We start from the raw sequence: 20,555 nt of genomic DNA, 5'->3' as shown, positions 1-20,555 counted from the left end.
AGCTAAATCCCATAAAAGAGAAGAAAAAATGTTGAATTTTAGGAAAATCAAATTTTTGAATTTTTTCGAATTTTTGATAATTTTAGATTTCTTACCAAAGAGTCGAGAGTATTAAATAAGTAAAGTATTTTCCAAAAGCACAAAAATAATGAAGCTAAATCCCATAAAAGAGAAGAAAAAATGTTGAATTTTAAAAAATTCGGATTTTTGAATTTTTGATAATTTTCGATAATTTTAGATTTTTTACCAAAGAGTCGAGACTATTAAATAAGTAAAGTTTTTTCCAAAAGCACAAAAATAATGAAGCTAAATTCCATAAAAGAGAAGAAAAAATGTTGAATTTTAAGAAAATCGGATTTTTGAATTTTTGATAATTTTGGATAATTTTAGATTTTTTACCAAAGAGTCGAGACTATTTAATAAGTATAGTATTTTCCAAAAGCACAAAAATAATGAAGCTAAATCCTATAAAAGAGAGGAAAAAATGTTGAATTTTAAAAAATTCGGATTTTTCAATTTTTGATAATTTTCATTAATTTTAGATTTTTAACCAAAGAGTCGAGACAATTTAATAAGTAAAGTATTTTCCAAAAGCACAAAAATAATGAAGCTAAATCCTATAAAAGAGAGGAAAAAATGTTGAATTTTAAAAATTTCGGATTTTTCAATTTTTGATAATTTTTATTAATTTTAGATTTTTTACCAAAGAGTCGAGACAATTTAATAAGTAAAGTATTTTCCACATTAAAAAGTTTGACATTAAAAAATATATAAAAAATGCCAATACTTAACCCACAAAATTAAATTTTCAAAACAAACAAATGAATGCAGATAATTTGCTAACGGAAAGGAAACTTACGATTATTATAATGTATGTATATGTATATGTATATTTCTATTTTCTATTAAAACGTATAAAAAACAAAAGAATAACTATAACTAACTTCAAGTGTGGACAGAGATCCGGAAATCTGGAATCACGACGATTATTATATATAATTTTTTAAAAGTAACGAATTTCATAAAAATTGAAATAATTTTAGGAATATCGTCCGCGAGTCGCATGATTATTTTCCAAATGTCATTTGTCCGAACTGTCATTTTACCGAATTGCATTTATCCGAACTGTTATTTTAACGAACTGTCATTTTTGCGAATCGCCATATTTACGAATTTCCACTTTTGCGAAAAGTCATTTTTGCGAAATATCATTTTTGCAAATTGTCATTTATGCAAATCGTTATTGTTCCGAAATGTCATTTTTTCGAATTGTCATTTTTACGAAATGTCACTTTTGTGAATCGACATTTTTATGAATTGCCACTTTTGCGAAAAGTTATTTTTTCGAATTGTCATTTATGCGAACTGACATTTTTTCGAATTGTCGTTTTTACGAAATGTAATTTTTGCGAATTGCCATTTTTACGGTCACTTATGCAAAAATTCGCAAAAATGACATTTCGTAAAAACGACAATTCGAAAAAATGGCAGTTCGCATAAATGACAATTCGAAAAAATAATTTTTCGGAAAATTGACAATTCGTAAAAATGTCGATTCACAAAAGTGACATTTCGTAAAAAATGACAATTCGAAAAAATGACATTTCGGAACAATAACGATTCGTAAATATGACAATTCGTAAAAATGATATTTCGCAAAAATGACTTTTAGCAAAAGTGGCAATTCGTAAAAATAACACTTCGAATAAATGCAATTCGGTCAAATGACATTTGAGGAATAATCATGCGCCTCATAGTCCGCCATATTGGATCCGCCATTTTAAATTTTCAAAAACGCCACTCGGCATTTAAAAATTTTATTTTTTGCCTAAATTTTAAGCCTATGTCCGGAAATAATAAATAATAAAAACCCGGATCTAAGATAGGGTGAGGAAAAATTATATGAATCAAGGTAAAGAGTGAGACTGAAGTTAAAAGTGAAGGTGAAGTGATAAGGAGAAGACTGGTTGATACTTCTAAGTTATTACAAGGATTTAGCACTAATATAAAGCCAGTTTTAATTAACTTTATCAATCATTTTATTTATAATTACATTTCTTTAACATGCTGACTATAAGTAAAAAACTTTTTCTCGAAAAAGAACATAGTTCCATTGCATTTTTTTATTATTATTTTACAAAAAACTTAACTTTAAAATAATATTTAGCAGACGGTAAACGTTTGATTTCGATTTATAATTGAATCGCTCATTTTACCTCTGCAGTCATCAAAATATGTATTTATGATGTGGGTGTTCTTCTAAATTACACGCTTAGTTCCACTGCAAACTCGGTGGATTGCATTAAATTGTAGTTTATTGTTAGTTTTGCACCTTCTTGCAAAATAAGGTAAAGGATATTTCGTGTTAGGTATAAATTGTTTTAGCACAAGGGCGGATGCATCCTACTCTCTCAATCTGAACCAGAGACTGCTTTTGATTCGGAGAGTAGAGAAACGTAATATGCTTACTGTTAGCCTAAAAGGAACCACATTGGTACGCTGTCTTTTACGAACTCTTTACCTTCCCTTAGAGATCTTTCAATACTCATTTTCCAATTATCTAAATTTATTTAGCAACCATTATAAGTAAATTTTTTATATCTTTCGTTGAATATTCATAATCACAACTATAAACACATCGTAAATCTTTTATTACAAGCAATACTTAGGTCAGAAATGTTTACAATATATTAATAATTAACATTATTACATAATTTAAAGTGAAAGACAACAACTTAGCCTGTTAGATTGGATTGTAGTCAAATGAAAACAGATTCTGATTCATTTATATTGACAAATATTAATATTTCTAGGAAAATATATTGCTCCAAAAATTGCTGTTATTAACACTTGTCTAGTGTCACACTTGTCAACAGGATTGACACACTTGGTCTTGACATTTTCATATTTTTCATATTTCATTTTAAGCGACTTCAATTCCAGACTAATTACTTGTTCGTTTCGTTATTCGGTTTTGTAAAAATCTTTGGATTCATGTCCAAACTTGTTAGTGAATTACTTTAGAGAATTGCGTCAACAGCTTTCGAAAAAATGCTGGCGTACAAATGTTTGGTCTCGAAAAGTTTGATTTTCATATTTCATTGAAAATGATCCAGTGTATCATTATGGAAGATTATAAAGAATATTTTAAGAAATAATACTTTATGGTATTTTTTATGTGTGAGCTGACTACAAATTATTTTCCTCGGTAAATTTCAATAATTCTGTCTTGATCCACATATTCGAAAATATGAGGAGCATTCATTAAAATACTAACTGTGCCAACAGTTGTTACGATGAAAAAAATATACAACTGCAAACGATCAATCACCATCGCAACGTATTTCCAATCTTCTCTTGTCTGAAAAGGAAAATATTTCTTTCAGTATTGCTTCAATTTATCAAATTTCTAATATCAATATCTCAATAGGGCTAAATTTAGATACTATTTTTTGGCTTAAAAACTATGATAGATGTTGGCGGTGTTGTTTTGAGTCTAATTACGGTTTTACGCGAATGAAAAGTAAAATTACTAAAAAAATGGTATGTAAATTAAATCACTCAAACACCCCCAAAATTTCATTTAAGAGCTAAAAAACAGTTTTTTAAAAATAAATGCATAAAATAGCTTGTAATTTTGTCATTTTTGGTCCAAGCTCAATGATTCTTTTCCAGTTTAAAGCTGAAAAATGTGTTTTTATTCATAACACGTGTGTTCTTCGCAAAAATTCAATTATGTTCAAAAAATTTTTTTAAATTTCAATTATCTTCAGAAATAATTAAATTCTTCTCTGAAATTCAATTATTTTCAGAAATTTTCATAAAATTCTTGGCAAAATTTCAATAATTTAAAAAAAATTTTCCTCATTTCAATGATTTTTAATATCTACTATTTTAATAAAATTTTCCAAAATAATTCAATTATTATTTAAATACAAAAATAAATAATTTATTGAATAATTAAATGTTTCTTAAAATTCAATTTCCATAAAGAATTTTATCAACAAATTTTTAAATACCAATTGAATTCTTTCGACGAAATTTTAATAAAATTTTTAAGAATAATTACATTTTTCGAGCAATTCGATTAAAATTGTATTAAGAATAATTAAAATTCTGCGATGAGTTTTATTATTTGTGAAAATAATTGAATTCTTAAAAATAATTTTATTATTTATGAAAATAATTGAATTCTTGTATCGAATTGTATTACATTTTTTGTATATAAATATTGAATTTTATTTTTAATTATATAAAAATTTAAAAGAATAATTCTAATATTTTGAATCACTTAATTAAAATTGTATTAAAAATAATTGAATTTATCTAAATAATTGTATTATTTATAAAAACAATTGAATTTCTACGAAGAATTTATTAAAATTTGCAAATAATTGAGTTTTTTAAAATAATTGAATTCTTGCAAACGATTTTATTAGAATTTTTTAAAATTAAGGTCCTTTCAAAAAAATTCAATTATTTTTAAAAATAATTGAATTTCCAAGAAAAATTTAATTATTTTTAAAAATAATTGAATTCTCGTGATGAGTATTGTTATTTATGAAAATAATTGAATTTTGCAAAGAATTTTATTAAAATGCCTCAAAATAATTGAATTTTCCGGAATAATTTTGTTATTTATCTTTAATAATTGAATTCTTTCAAAGAAGTATTTATGTTTAAATAATTAAATTCTGGGGAAGAATTTTATTAAAATCTAAAAAAAAATTGAATTATTTCAAAAAATTTAATTAAAATTGTATTTAAAATAATTAATTTCTTTCGAACAATTTTATGAAAATATTTGATAATAATTGAATTCCTGAAAAAAATTTTAATATTTTTGTAAATAATTGAATTCTACCAAAGAATTTAAAACAAACATTTTTTTAAATAATTGATTTTTTTGAGGAATTGAAATTAAATTTTTAAGAATAATTACATTTTTTTGAGCAATTTCTGTAAAATTGTATTAAAAATAATTGAAAGTTCTAAGATGAATTTTATTATTTATGAAAATAATTGAATAGTTACAATTTTTATTAAAATTTTCAAAAATAATTGAATTCCTGAGATGAATTTCATTATTTATGAAAATAATTGAATTATATTGCAAAAAATTTTATTAAAATGTTTAAAAATAATTGAATTTTTGTGAAAAATTTTGTTATTTTTGAAAATAATTAAATTCTTCATAAGAATTTTATAAACATTATGTTAAATAATTAATTTCTTTCAAATATAATAAATATTTTAAAAATTTTATTTTAAATAATTGAAATTTTCTATTAATTAGTTTAGAATATTGTATTAAAAATATTTCAAATTCTTTGATGAGTTTTATTATTTATGAAAATAATTGAATTCTTGCTTGGAATTTTATCAAACATTTTTTTAAAAAATTGAATATCCATGAATAATGTTATTATTAGTGAAAGTGAAATTGAATTGTATAAAAATTTTGTTAAATAATTGATTTTTTCAAAATTGTTTTGAAAATTCTATACTGAATTAATTGAATTCGCGTGGAAATTTTATTATTTATGAAAATGATTGAATTTTGGATGAATTTTATCAATTTTTTAAAAAAATAATTAAATTGTTTTGGGAAATTTGATGAGAGTACTGGATATTGAAAATAATTGAGTTTCGAATATTTTTTGACAATAATTGAATTATTTTAAAGAATTTGATTATAATTTTTGAGAAGTTTTTTTTTTTTTTTTTTTTTTTTTTTGATTTCTTGTTTTAGCTAATTGAAAGTAGTGGAAATTCTCAAAATTAAAAACAGAAATTGTGTTAAAAGGCCCTTTTCTTCTGCTTTAAAATGAAAGAAAATGATTGAGTTTGGACCAAAAATTTCAAAGTTGCAAGCTATTTTATGCATTAACTTAAAAAACGGTTTTTTATCTCAAAAATGTTTTTGGGGTGTTTAATGAGATACCAACAAATTTTTTTAGTTTCTTAAGACGAACGAGTTAGAATAGGTCCGATTTAAAGTAATTTTTGTCCGTCACTCAGTGTTATTAAATAAAATAAAAAAATATGACTCTTAACTAACCTGTATATACAAATCTTCATTTCTCAAATGTTCAGCAATAAATTCCACAGCCTCCGTCGCCTTACTTGCTTCGGGACTAAGGAGAACAGAGTCGGAACTTTCTGAGCCTCTTCTATCGCCCATTGCTTCAATACCTCCCCCAGCAGTACTGGAGCTACTGATGTGATGATTCTTCCTGTTGGCACGACAGTTGGGATGATGCAAGTCCGACAACTCCATCACCTCCATTTTCGACTTGTTCATGGAAGGCGGTAGATGCTTCGGAATTTCAGTTGGACTCCCAGAGTAGGTTGAAGTTGGCAGTGTTACATTGGGTATTTCCATCATCCACTTTAGTCTGGTCTTCTTTGGTCTCCTCATGAGCAAAATTGCTGGTAAAATTTTCAAAAATATTTTCCTGATTGACGGCGGCATTCTGTGAGTTCTGGGACCGCGGAAGTTCCAGTTGATGATAATCACAGTGACCAATATACTCACGGTATTCATGACGAATGTGAATAGTAAATATTTGGCAATGAGTGGCAGTACGAGTGAAGTGGGTGGCAGAATTTTACTGACTAAAAGTAAGAACACGACCAGCGAGAGGAGAATACTGATGCCAAGTGTGACTTTTTCACCGGCCTCGGCTGGCAGGTAGAACACGAGGACACAGAGGAAGGAAATCAACACGGTTGGCAGGATCAAGTTGACGGTGTAAAAAAGAGTTTTCCTTCGGATAATTATATAAAATGTGATGTCTGTTTCGGTTGGTTCGCTGTCGGAGTGGACGTTGAGATACGCGGGAACACTGACGATATCCCACGTGCCACTCTTCCAGTAGTCGGATAAGTCCACGAATTTCTTGTCATTGTACAGGGCCAGGGAGACTTGATCTCCATTGAATGTCCAGGAGCCGAATTTCATGATGCAAGTTTGCTGATCGAAGGGGAAGTATGTGACGTCGATGGTACATGAACTCTGATATATAGCAGGCGGCACCCACAGTACTTCGCCATTCGGATATATCAAGATGTTACTTTTGTAACGTACTTCATAATTTCCATCCGCACTGAAAAGTAAAGGATTATCATAAATTCATAACTTTTAGAAAATGTTCTCAACATACCCATTTAAACTAAGTTTTCTACAAGCTAACCCAGTGCGCAAAAACACAATTTCGTTCAAGAAAAGTTCCTAACACGTTTCATGTCCTACAAATTAACATTTTAAAAACGTTTAATGTTCTAAAAATATTTCTTAAACATCAAACATTTTTAAAATGTTAATTTGGCATACATGAGACAATTTGGAAATGTTCCTCGAACGTAAAATATTTAACTGTTCTGAGTTAAGAAAAATTGAGTACTTACTTGTTAAAAAGCACAATATCAGGTCTCCATACTTTATCAGGTGGCAATCTAAGAACGCCAATTCCACCATAATCGGATTCATCCCACTGAAGTTGATAGTCCGTCCATGTGAGTCTCAACCAAACATTAGATTTCATAATTTGGTTCTTTTCGTTCTGCAAAAAAATTACAAATTTTTAAACACATTAAAAAAGAAAAAGTTATTTTAAAAATAAAGTAAACCTGTCATCCAGCGGTCAATAAAGTGTCCATTATTGCCCTAGGGCAATAATAGACATCAATAATTTATTGACCGCTGGATAACAAGGTCGCTACAAACATTTTAATTTGTTTTTCCCTGACTTTTCCCTGATTTCCAGATAAAATTTTCACTTTTCCCCTTACACTGAAGAATATTATGATTCACTCCAAAAAAGATTAGATTCTCAAAAAAATGTTCTATTACATTTATTTACGAATTTCTTTAAATTGAAAATTATTCGAAAAACATCAATAGTTTTATTTAAAGTAAATATTTAATCATTATTATTTTTCTATCGGAATTAAGATTGTCAAAAATTTTCAAATTCAAACAAAAAAATTTCAAATTTTTGAAATTAAACAACTTATAAAAGTATTGTTATAAAACATGAAGCCATCGATTGCTTCTAGTCGAAGACTCGGAGTGATAGATTTCTTCATGTTTTATAATAATTTAAAATAATTATTTTATATTATAAGAATATTGTTATTGTAACATCTTCAAAATTATTTTCATCATTTGAATTCAAATATTATTTTCTAGAATTTTTAACCAAAATTCATCTTTAAATCAATTATCTATCATCATCATCATCATCATCAATCATCAATGTTAATAATCGTTGTATTCCGGTAATCTGTTCACAGTTTGAAGTTAGTTGTTGTTTTGCTTTTTTGTTTCTCAACTTTTTTTTAATAATTTTTCTTTTTAAATATTTTCAATTTTAAAATTAATGAACAGAGAATCATCGAATTGTTGTAAAGAATTTTATCAAAAAATTTGATAATGATAGAATTCCTTCGAAGAATATTATTTTAATTAAAACTTTTAAAAATAATTGAATTTTGTAAACAATTTCTTTCAAGTATTTAAAATAATCGTGTTCATTAAAAATTGAAATTAAACTTTAATTATTCAACTTTATTAAAATTTTAGAAAGTAATTGAATTCTTTTGAAAAATTTTATAACGAATTACCTAAGAAAAAAATTGAATTCTTTCGTGGAATTTATTTAAAAATAATTGAATTTTTGAAAAAAAAATTTAGTAGATATTTATAAATACAATTGAATTGTTTCGAAAAATTTATTAAAATTTTAGAAAATGATTGAATTTTTTAAAAAATATTAAAAATTAAGGACAAAATTGAATTTTTGCAAAGAATTTTACTCCTATTTATTAATAAAATTAAATTGTTTCGAAGGAATTTATTAAAATATTAAAAAATAATTTAAATCTTTTTGAATAGTATTTTATAACGAATTAAAAAAAATTGAATTCATTCCTAAAATTTTTTTGAAAATAATTGAATTTTTGCAAAGATTTTATAACGAATTAAGAAAAAAATTGAATTGTTTTGTGAAATTTTGTTGAAAATAATTAAATAATTGAATTTTTGCAAAGAATTCTATTCGTTCGTAAAATTTTATTAAAATTTTGTTTAAAAATAATTGAATTTTTGCAAAAAATTGTACTATTCATAAAAATAATTGAATTCTTACGAAGAATGCTATTATTTATGAAAATAATTGAATTCTTGCAAAGAACTTTATTAAAATTTGAATTTTATTAAAATTTTTTAAATTAATAATTAAAAATAATCAATTAGTAAATCAGTTAATGATTAAATTTTTTTAAAGTTTCAATCTAAAATTATTCAAAAATTAATATTTGAAAATTAAAAATTTTAGCTAAAATTCATTTTTAAATCAATTTTTATTAAAAAATTCTACGAGAATTTAATTATTTACATACTGAAATAAATAATTTATTGAAAAATTGTAATATTTCTACAAATTGAATTTTCATAAAGAATTTCATAAACTAATTTTTAAATAATTGAATTCTTTCGATGAATTTTATTAAAATTTTTAAGAATATGTTTGTATTACATTTTTCGAGATATTCGATTAACATTGTATAAAAAATAATTAAAATTCTGAGATGAGTTTGTTATTTATATAAAAATAATTGAATCCCTGTAAAAATGTAATTATTTATGAAAATAATGGAATTATTGCGAAGAAATTTATAAAAAAATTTTTAAATAATTAATTTTTTATGAAATTTTTATTATTTATGAAAATAGTTAAATATTTGCCTAGAATTTTATCAAAATTTTCTTTAAATATAATTCATTTTGGGAAAGTTTATTAAAATAGTAGATATATTGAAAATCATTGAATTGAGAAAAATTTTTGAAAATAATTAAATTTTGGAGAAGAATTTTATTATTTATAAAAATAATTGAAATTTTGACAAGAATTTAAAAAAATTTTAACACATAATTGAATTTCTGTGAAGAATTTTATTTGATTTGAAAATAAATTAATTTTTGCAATCATTTGTAACTTTTTCAAAATTCAATTTTTCTGGGGGTTTTTAACTAAAATTCTTCCATAAATCCATTCTTTCTATCTAATAATTAATTAAATATATAAATTAAAAAATTTAACTATCTAATTTCAAAAGAATTTGAATTATTAGAATTTTTCAAAAATTTAAGTTCTTTAAAATTTCTAATGAAATTCATTCAAAATTGAAATTTTATAAAATTTCAAATTGAAAGTAAACAACTAGAAAATTAGCGTTTTTCACTAATTGAGGTTTAAAAAGTATAAATTTTTCTTTTTAAAAATAATAGATCAAGAAATTTTGCAAAAATGTTTTTATAATTATATATAAATTTGCTTAAAAAAATGTTTGTTTCTCTAAAGCATTGTTCAGCATAAATCAACTCTACAGTCTTGTTTATAAACGTTTTGAACTTCAACAAAGTTTAAAAACTGACAATAGTGAATTCATTATGAATAAAACCTTTTTTTTGAAAAGATTATTTGAAGAAAAAATTGTTGAGACTGTTGTTTTTGCAAAATTTATAAAACATATATTCACGCACCTAAAATAAAAAGAAAAACATTTTTTTGTCCCAAGAGATACAAATAAATAAGAAAATATTTCTTTTAATCATTATCGAATAAAGAAATTAAAAAAGATATATTTAAATATTGACTATTCATACTTTAAGTCTTTATAAATTGAATCTTTTAAACTATCGGGAAACATTTTAATTTTTCTATTCAAAAAAAAAGAAATGCTTTTTAAAAACGTTTCCAATTAAAAAAGTTATTATTACCATTATCAAACTTAAAAATGAAATAAAACTTAATTAAATTGAATTATTAAAAACAATTACTTACCACATTGATAAGTTGTACAAATGCAAGGCCAAATCTGACAAGAACATTTTCTGTCATATTTTTAACTGGCCGTATTAATTTATTGTAGCCTCTGAATAAATCTCGAACTAATCTCTCCTCATCTTCTGAACAGAATCCTATAAATCGTACAATTTACATAAGTTTAAAAATGATTATTGAAATTAATATTTTATATACATATATTTTTTGTAAAAACAATCAATTGTTTACCAATGCAGAGTACGAGTGACAGTAACAAAAATATAAAAAATTTTTGAGAGAAATGCATCTTGACGTTTTGCTATGAATTCCGACGAAACACTGTATTAACTTCTCTCTCTCGTCCTAGAATCAATATCTGCAACCCTCGATTCAGTCAGAAAGATTCCTCCCTTGCCCAATGTTACATTACACACACTCCAATATAGGGTTTAAATAAATTTTATTTTACTATTTCCCTTAAATTTTACAAACATATAACTAAAATTTTCATTAATAATCATCCGTTTATTGATAATCCTTGTCATTTATTCTTTTTAGCTTCATATCACAAATGATCTATAATGTTCCTTAAATTGAAACTGCAGATCTCGATTTATTCCTTTCTGTACAAATGACGTATTTTAAATCGATTATTTAAATAATCTTGTATTAATAGTCTACAATAAATTAATAAATTTATACCGATTCAATTTTAATTAATTTTAATAATAGAATTTTTTTATTTGTTGTTACCATTTAATTGTTCTTTCATTACTAGAGGGGTAGTAATGTATTTTATTTATATTAATGTTAATTAAAATCTTGAAAACTTTATAATTTACAATAAATTATTCAATGAACAATAAAAATGTATTTTTACATTAAAAATATTAATAAAACATGTATATTTCAAGATCCTCGTTCCCTTAAAGATTGTTAAAATTTAAATGGGTGTGGCAATGCGAAAATTTAAAGCTAACAGTTTTAGATGTAGTTATGAAATTAATATGAAACTATTTTTCAGTTCTTTTAACTAATTTACAATAATTTTCTTCATCAATTTATAAGGAAGGAAGTTTTTTAGTTTTTATTGATTTTAAAATACAAAATAAGTCAAAATCTAAACTAAACAAATAATAATCTTATTCTTAACTTTTATACAGTAAATCGTGAGGTGTTAAAAGAACACCAGAATGGATTAAAATAATTATCATTGCTTTAATTCCACTAGGATTAAATTAACACTAAAAAGGATTAAAATAATCCATTTTGTTGTTATTTTTCATTATGAACGAAATTTTACTTCAAATCAAACACAAAGTCAACGATTTGTCAAAATTCATCGAATTTAGCTTCACCAGAGACAATAGTAACTTAGTGAGTTAGTAAGTTAATAACTTACTAACTATCTAATTTACTAACTTACCAAACAACTTAGTATGTTAGTTAGTTAGTTAGTAAGTTAGTAAGTTTTTACACTGAAAAAAAATTTATTTGATTCAAATAACCGATTAATTGTCTGTTATCAATTAAATATTTACTTGAACAAATAATATTTATGTAATTGAATTATTTAAAAAAAAATTTAATTAAATTTGTGTACAAAATAATTGATATTATTCAAATAATTTTATTAAAATATTTGAAAACAATTGAATTCCTGTGAAAAATTTTAATATTTTTGTAAATAATTGAATTCTTCCAAAGAATTTAAAAAAAAACATTTTTTTCAATAATTAATTTTTTCGAGGAATTGAAATTAAATTTTTAAGAATAATTCCATTTTTTGAGCAATTCCTGTAAAATTGCATTAAAAATAATTGAAATGCTGCCATGAATTTTATTATTTATGAAAACATTTGAATAGTTGCAAAGAATTTTCTTAAAATTTTTAAAAATTATTATTGAATTTCTGAGAAGAATATTTTATTATTTATGGAAAAAATTGAATTATTTCGAAAAATTTCACTAAAATGTTTAAAAACAATTGAATTTATGTGAAAAATTTTGTTATTTTTGAAAATAATTGAATTCTTCATCAGAATTTTATAAACATTGTTTTAATTATAATTTATTCTTTCGAAATATAATAAATATTATTGAAAATTTTATTTTAAATAATTGAATTCTTGTGGAAAATTTTATTGTTAAAAATAATTGAATTCTTGCTTAAAATTAAAACAAAAAATTTTTAAAAATAATTGAATCTCCATGAAAAATGTTATTATTAGTGAAAGTAATTGAATTATTGAGAAGAATTGTATAAAAATTTTGTTAAAATTAATTGAATTCCTGTTGATATTTTATTAATTTTTTTTTTAATTATTGAATTCGTTGAATTCTTTTTCATCAAAATTTGATGAAAATAATTGAGTTTTTAAAAAATTTTTTGCAAATAATTGTATCGTTTTAAATAATTTGATTATAATTTTTTCGAATAGTTTCTTGATTTCTAGTATTAGCGAATTTAAAGTAGTAGAAATTCTCAACGAAAAAAACAAAAATAATAGTAACTTAGTTAGTAAGTAAGTTGGTAACTTACTATCTAATTTAATTGTATTGTATTGTATTGTATAATTGTATTGTTACTAACTTAGTTACTGACTAACTTACTAACAAACTTAGTAAGTAAGTTAGTAAGGTAGTTAGTAATCCGTTGACTTGGTTTTGATTTGAAATAATATTTCATTCATACTAAAAGATAACACCAAAATGTAATAAATTATTACATTTTAGTGATTATTTCAATCATTATTTAGAAATAATGCTAAATTTGAATCAGTTAAAAATAACTGAAAAAAAATCAGGCACTAATTCAAATAGTAATATTTCTATACTGACATTTACTTAAAAATAACTGATGTTTCAGTAGATTTTTGTTAACTGATTCAATTAGCAAAGTTTAACTAATTTTTTCGTCTGATAAAAAAAATTTGTTCTTTAATATTAAATGGTATTTTTATGTTCATAAACACTAAATATAAGTGAAATTTAATAAATTTTCATAAATTTACTTAAGTTTTTCCAGATTTTCAACTATTTTTCGGGGAGAGGGGGGGGGGGAACCTGCAAGCCTGAACTTCGAATTAACGTCGATTATACATCATTATTAAAATTTGACGTAAAAGACACGCATATTTTTTCTACAGTTTAACATAACAAATTGTAAAGAGCGAGATATTTCGATTACCTTTTTCCCTCCCAGAAAAGAATATAGGTATATAAAGTAATATGTGAATGTCCCCTTTTTAATATCAGTTTTAGTATATATTTATTGATATAAAGGGTAGAATAAAATCTTCCAACAGATGCATAATTCATTTTTCAACTAGAAAAATAGATTATATTTATTTACATTTCTTCAAAATAATTTCTTGTTACAATTTTTTACATTTGTTTAACATTATAAATAATTATATCGTATTAATTTAAGCAAATATTATTCCTGTGTGCATTTATATAAGTACTTTCTTAAAAAACAATTAAAAATTATTTTATATTAATCATTTAAAATTGCAAACATTCTTTTTAATCTTTCAGTGAATAAGTAAAAAGTTTAAAAACGTCAAAAAATATAATTTCAAGATATTAAAAAATAAGGATGAGCAAATCGATAAAATACAAGAAAATACTGACAACATAATTAAAAGTTAGAAATATTTTAAAATGATATTTATAAAGAGCTGAATAAATTTAAAATTTTTGTCTAATCTAATATCTGATTTTTGAAAATAATAAAACTAATGGCTGGGCACAATAATGTTGGACATTTTGGAAGAACTCAGTATTTCGATCCAATAACCATCAGGGTCTTTAATAAAAGCGATTCCTTTCATTTTGCCATCATTGGGTTTTTTTACAAACTCTACGTTCAGCTTTTCAAATCTCTCACATGCTTTTTCTACATCTGGTACCGTTATGCCAATGTGTCCTAAATGGAAATTAAATCATTAGACATTCTGCAAGGATTAATAATCCATACAGCACGGAAAATTTCCTGAAAGTTTAAATTAACTTGACTTTAACCTTCTGAATCTTTAGAAACTTCAGAATAAGTTCGTGAAACTAGAAATAAATCTTTAAATGTCCGCAGTTTTTCAATGTTGAGTGTAAAAGTTGACTTAACATTCTATGAAAGTTTATTTTTCTTAAATTAATTTTTTAACAAAAAGAGGAAGTTTATTGAAAATTAATAAAAGTTTTAAAAAAACTTAGAAATTTTAAAAACTTTTGCGCCCAACATTAAAAAACTGTGGAAAATTAAAGATTTATTTCAAGTTTCATGAGCTTCGGGACTAAAGATTCAGAAAGTTGCAGTCAAGTTAATTTGAACTTTCAGAAAATTTTCGGTGCTGTGTGTGGAAAAGTTAAAGGTTTTAAATTACGCACCAAATCCTCTGGGCTCTGTATTTCCATTATGATAATTAAAATCAGGATCCGATTCAGTACCCCAATTACTGTAACATGCAAATAAGCCTATACTTATCGAAATGCTATTTTTAATATCATATTTTAATAATTTCCCAAAAATTCTTCTAAAATTCAATTATTTAAAATTTAAATACAAAACTCGATTTTTTCATAATAATTGTAATTATGTAAATATAATAGTTTTTTAATTTTGAAAAATTTCCAAACAATTAAAATTTGCTAAAATCTTTTAAAAATAATTGAATTTTTGAAAAATATAAATAAAAATGATCAAATTTTTGAAGAATTTTAATTTTAAACAAGACAACGATTTCTCAAAAATTTTAATAAGTCCAAAAAGTAAATTTTCATAAATTTTTATTTACATTGGTCGAAGATAATTGAATCTTAAAAAATTATTATAAAACAATTCTAATAATTAGTTTTTCAAAATATTTTAATGTAATTTTATAGAATAAGTGAATTTCTTAAAAAAAATGTTTATTTAAAAAAACTAATTAATTTTTTTTTTAATTTTAATAAAAAATTTTTAACTTGATTGTTTTCTCCAAAATGTTAAAAAGAATTCTAAAATGTTATTATTGTTTATACTCCTGCCCTATTGGCCTTACGCACTTCGACAAGAGTCCCCGAGAAATACTTTTTTTGGATTAAGCATAACCATTCTACTTTAGAAATTTTCTATATATTAACCTAATTTTGCGTCTACAGCCGACTTTATTAGGAGTACTCGCATTGCGCCTGGACCACCCGTCAATGGGTTTTCTCGCCAGAGAAGAGGGAAACTGTAGAAAACCTCTCCTGAGTACAACCGGTTTATCGACAGTCGAGTTCTAATGGTGTGTACCGGACAATAATCGACGGTGCACATCATTATACCTCGACGTCAAACCTCCCGCTCAGATTGTCTCACGTGCCGGAAAAATACCAAGCCAAGTGGGCGCGAACCAAGGATACTTATACCCTTGGTCCTTAAACGACCACCAACGCCAGGCATCTATCCGACTGAGCCAATCTGTCGGTCTAAAATGTTATTATTTTTGTATGTATTTGAATTTTTTGGAAATATGTAATTAAAAATACTGAAAATATTGAATTTTAAAAAATTAGAAGCTAAAATTTCATTAATTTTCATTTTTAAATTTACCTTTAAAGATTTTTCTTTCAAAATTTTTGATATTTCAATTATTTTCAAAATTTGCAATTAAAATTCTTCAAAAATTGATTTTCAAAAATTGTAAATAAATACTTGAAATAAATTATTTTCAATTAAATTTTACAAAATTTCAACTACTTAAAAAGGTTTTTATTATAGAAATATTTGAAAAATTTAATTATATTAAAAAATGATTCACAAAAAATTTTTGAAAAATTTGTTTATAATTATTTTTCGCATTATAAAAATCAAAATAAGATGCACTTTTTTATGTTGCCACAAAAATTTAACTTTATATTTCCGTGACTTTTCCCTGATTTCCAAACACAACTTTGACTTAATTCCCTGACCCTAAAGAATATTCTGATTCACTCTAAAAATTATTAGATACTCAAAAAAATGTTCTATTAGATTTATTTACAAATTTCTTCAAAAGTAAAATTATTCGAAAACATCAATAGTTTTATTTAAAATAAATATTCCATCATCTTTCTTTTCATTGGAATTAAGATGTTCAAAAATTTCAAATTCAAACCTTTTCAAATTAAACAATTTATAAGAATATTATTATAAAACATAAAGAAATGGATCCATTTCTTTATGTTTTATAATAATTAAAGATGACCGACTGACAAAAACATTAGTTCATTATTATAAGAATATTGTTACTGTAATTTCTTCAAAATTATTTGTATCATTTCAATTGAATTAACATTTTCTAGAATTCTTAACTAAAATTCTACTTTAAATCAATAACATCAATTATTATTCAATTAAACTTTTTCAAAAAAAAATTCATTCTACAGAATTGTTAGTTAAAAGTACGAAGAACAATAATTTAATTCTATGAGAAATCAATTATTTAAATAAAAATAAATAATATTGAATGTTTCTTAAAATTTAATTTTTACGAAGAATTGTATTAACAACTTTTGAAAATATTTAATTTCTTTTAAGGAATTTAATTAAAATTTTAATGAAATTTATTATATTAAAGAATTTTACAACAATTTTTGAAAATAATTGAAAACTTTTTGAAGAATTTTATTAAATTTTTTAAAAATAATTGAATTCCTGAGAAGAATTTAAATAATAATTTTTAAAAACAATTGAATTCATGAGAAGAATTTTATTAAAATTTTTGAAAATAAATAATTCTTGAGAAGAATTTTTAAAAAATTTTTGACAATAATTTAATTTTTGAGAAGAATTTTTCCTATCTATTTATAAAGATAATATAATTCTTGGCGAGAATTTTAAAAAAATTTTGAAAATAATTTAATTTCTGCAAAGTATTTTATTACTTTTCAAAAGAATTGGATTCTTGTGAAAAATATTGATATTTATCAAAATAATTGAATTTTGGAAAATAATTTTATTAAAATTCCTTAGAATAATTTATTTTCTGCGAGGAATTAAATGTTATTTATGAAAATATTTGAATTATTGCAACGAATTTTATTGTTTTATTGAATAATTGAATGTTTCTTAAAATTAAATTCTTTCCACAAGTTTGAATAAAATTTTTAATAATAATTGCATTTTTCAAGGAATTTATTTAAAATTGTATTAAAAATATTTGAAATTATGCGATGAAAATAATTGAATTCGTAAATGAAATTTTATTATTTATGAAAATAATTGAATCTTTTCGTAGAATTGTGTCAACAAATTTTTTCAATAATTAAATCTGTTGATAAATTTTATGAAAATAGTAAATATTTAAAAACATTGAAGTGAGAAAAACTTTTGAAAATAATTGAAATTTTGCAAAGAATTTTATTTAAATTTTTGAAAAAAAATTGAATGTTTGGCGAAAAATTTTGCTATTTTTAACAATAATTGAATTCTTGAGAAGAACTTTGATATTTATCAAAATATTTTTTTTAATTTAAAATTTTGATATTTTATTTTACTTTATTCATTCTAAATTCTTTATTAGGTATAATTTCGATTCTCATTTATTTTAGTTATGACTCCAAACTCTATGTTTTCTCTGACGTTTGATGGGTGAATTTATTTTTATTTTTTGCTGACGAGTGTTTATTTATTAATTTTTTTGGTAAGATATTATTATAATCTTTTTTTTATTTATATTTTTATAGACTCCCTGAAGAGGAAATCATTTAGATTTCAAAACTTTGGAGTAAACTAATTTTTAAAAACTATTTGTCCGAATGTTTTCGTTTTATTCTCCTTCACTATAATTACTATTTCTCGGACGTAAAAGATTGATTAATAATAAAAATAATTGAATTTTGGAAAAGAATTTCATTAAAAATCCTTAAAAAAATTGATTTAATGGGGAGAATTTTATTGGTTATCAAGATAATTAAATTCTTTTGTAGAATTACTTAAAAATTATTGAAAATAATTGATTTCCTGCGACGAAAAAAATAGGGGAAATTTTGAAAATAGGGGCCAAAATTAAAAAAAAGGGGACTTTTAGGGAAATAGGGGACAGACTGTATGTAGTTTCAACCTTTTAAACTGGATCATGGCCGCTAAAAGAACACGTGTTTATATTTTTTCTAAAGGAAACCCTTTTTTTCTTCCAAATTTATAGGTCTGAAAGGATCTTATTTACTATATTATTTTCATTTTTTTGTAACAAGAAAATGATCTTTAATATAATGAATATGGCAATAAATTATTCTCACTGTGTCAATTCAATTGTAGCCTTTCTACTGAATGTCCACTCAATACACTCCCTTTTGTCGGTGGGAATATCTTCTCCATTTTCATATCCGAGAAAATAGAGAGAAAATTTCATTTCTGGAAAATCGAGTTTCTGTAACAGTCTGAAGCCCAGAACTTGGGTGTAAAATGGTAGTGATTTTTGAGGGTCTTTTATTCTGAACATGGTTTGTTGCATAATGTAATCTTTCGTTTCAGGTTCCGGCTCCTTGCAAAGCTCTCGAGCCATTCTGTCTGTTAAACCTGATGCCTCTCCCATCTAAAAAAAAAGTATTTTTTCACATTAACCTAAAAGCACATTTGTCATAGATTCAAACGTTCATAACGTAAGACAATTAACGTTTGTTAAATATTAATTAAAGAGCATGATTTTTAATTTATGAATATCTGAAAATAGGAGACGTAACTAAAGGTGTTGAATCTTGAAAATAAAATTAAGATACACACAAATAGTGCCTTACAAATTGAAGAAAATATTATGCTTGTTCAATAAAAAAAGGTACTTAATTTATAATAACAGAGCAGTACATTTATAGGTTATATTACACTGTTTTTATGAACATTTAAGAGGACAAGAATTTTGAATAAAAATTAGTAAATCAAAAAAGTTGGGTAAATTTAGGATGAATCTACTATTCTTTACCTTGTATTTGATTTGTTTTTGAATTTAAAATGAAATATTCAGTCAATTTTTATAAGCAGACTTCGAGTTCATGAAACTCGAAGTAGAGTTGGAGAAAAACACGTCGGTTTCTGACTTGCTCTACGGCTCTACGTATACGTAAAATAAATATCAACGTGTAGATAATTGTAAAAGATGTGCAGCTCTCTGCAGTATACATTTTATGGAGCGTCTACAATATCTACAAAAGGCTCGAACAAAATGCGGTTTACGTTACGTTGTGTACTGAGCATCAAAAAGAAACGGCGCTTACGTACTTCGAGACGTCTTATTTTGGCCTAAATTCTAAGGCCGCAGTCCCATGGCAGCGTTTTGCGTTGCGTTGTAATGAGAGAGAATGCAGCAAGCAAACGTATATTTGCGTCTTTTTCTCTCCCATTACGACGCAACGCAAAACGCTGTCATGGGACTCCACCCTTAAACCTGCCTCTACAGTCGGTTCTACAATGGGCACGTCGGACGTGGTCGTCTGACGTGCCGTGCTGACGTCACCCATGCTATTCAAATGGGTGACGTCAGCACGGTACGTCAGACGTCCACGTCCGACGTGCCCATTGTAGAACCGACTTACAATACGAAAAAAAAAGTGAGAAACGCGCGACGCAAACGCGAAACGCGAGGAGAAAAATACATGGCAATTTCTCGCGTTTCGCGTCTTACTTTCTAATTGTAGATACAGCTGTAGAGGCAGATTTAACCTGCCTCTACAATACGAAAAAAAAGTGAGAAACGCGCGACGCAAACGCGAAACGCGAGA

General features: G+C 24.4%; 2 protein-coding genes across 2 annotated transcripts; both read right to left on the bottom strand.

Moving 5' to 3' along the window:
* Positions 1–2,070: 2,070 nt before the first annotated feature.
* LOC122512329 (acetylcholine receptor subunit beta-like 1) lies at positions 2,071–11,202 on the bottom strand. The gene is made up of 5 exons (XM_043628100.1): positions 11,082–11,202; positions 10,851–10,987; positions 7,411–7,565; positions 6,062–7,109; positions 2,071–3,361 (listed from the first exon to the last, which is right to left on the bottom strand). The coding sequence occupies exons 1-5, from the start codon at positions 11,137–11,139 to the stop codon at positions 3,197–3,199; spliced, it is 1,563 nt and encodes a 520-aa protein (XP_043484035.1). The 5' UTR covers positions 11,140–11,202; the 3' UTR covers positions 2,071–3,196.
* Positions 11,203–14,148: 2,946 nt separating this feature from the next.
* On the bottom strand, positions 14,149–19,916 carry LOC122512280 (lactoylglutathione lyase). Its single transcript, XM_043628024.1, has 4 exons — positions 19,760–19,916; positions 19,080–19,375; positions 15,222–15,289; positions 14,149–14,763 (listed from the first exon to the last, which is right to left on the bottom strand). Exons 2-4 carry the CDS (start codon positions 19,373–19,375, stop codon positions 14,573–14,575), a joined length of 555 nt encoding a protein of 184 aa, XP_043483959.1. The 5' UTR covers positions 19,760–19,916; the 3' UTR covers positions 14,149–14,572.
* Positions 19,917–20,555: the final 639 nt, after the last annotated feature.

This window comes from Leptopilina heterotoma, unplaced genomic scaffold, assembly GCF_015476425.1.
Source record: "Leptopilina heterotoma isolate Lh14 unplaced genomic scaffold, ASM1547642v1 Lhet_97, whole genome shotgun sequence".
Taxonomy (NCBI): domain Eukaryota; kingdom Metazoa; phylum Arthropoda; class Insecta; order Hymenoptera; family Figitidae; genus Leptopilina; species Leptopilina heterotoma.
The sequence above is the reverse complement of the archived record's forward strand: the minus strand, read 5'-3'. Positions and strand labels throughout refer to the sequence as shown.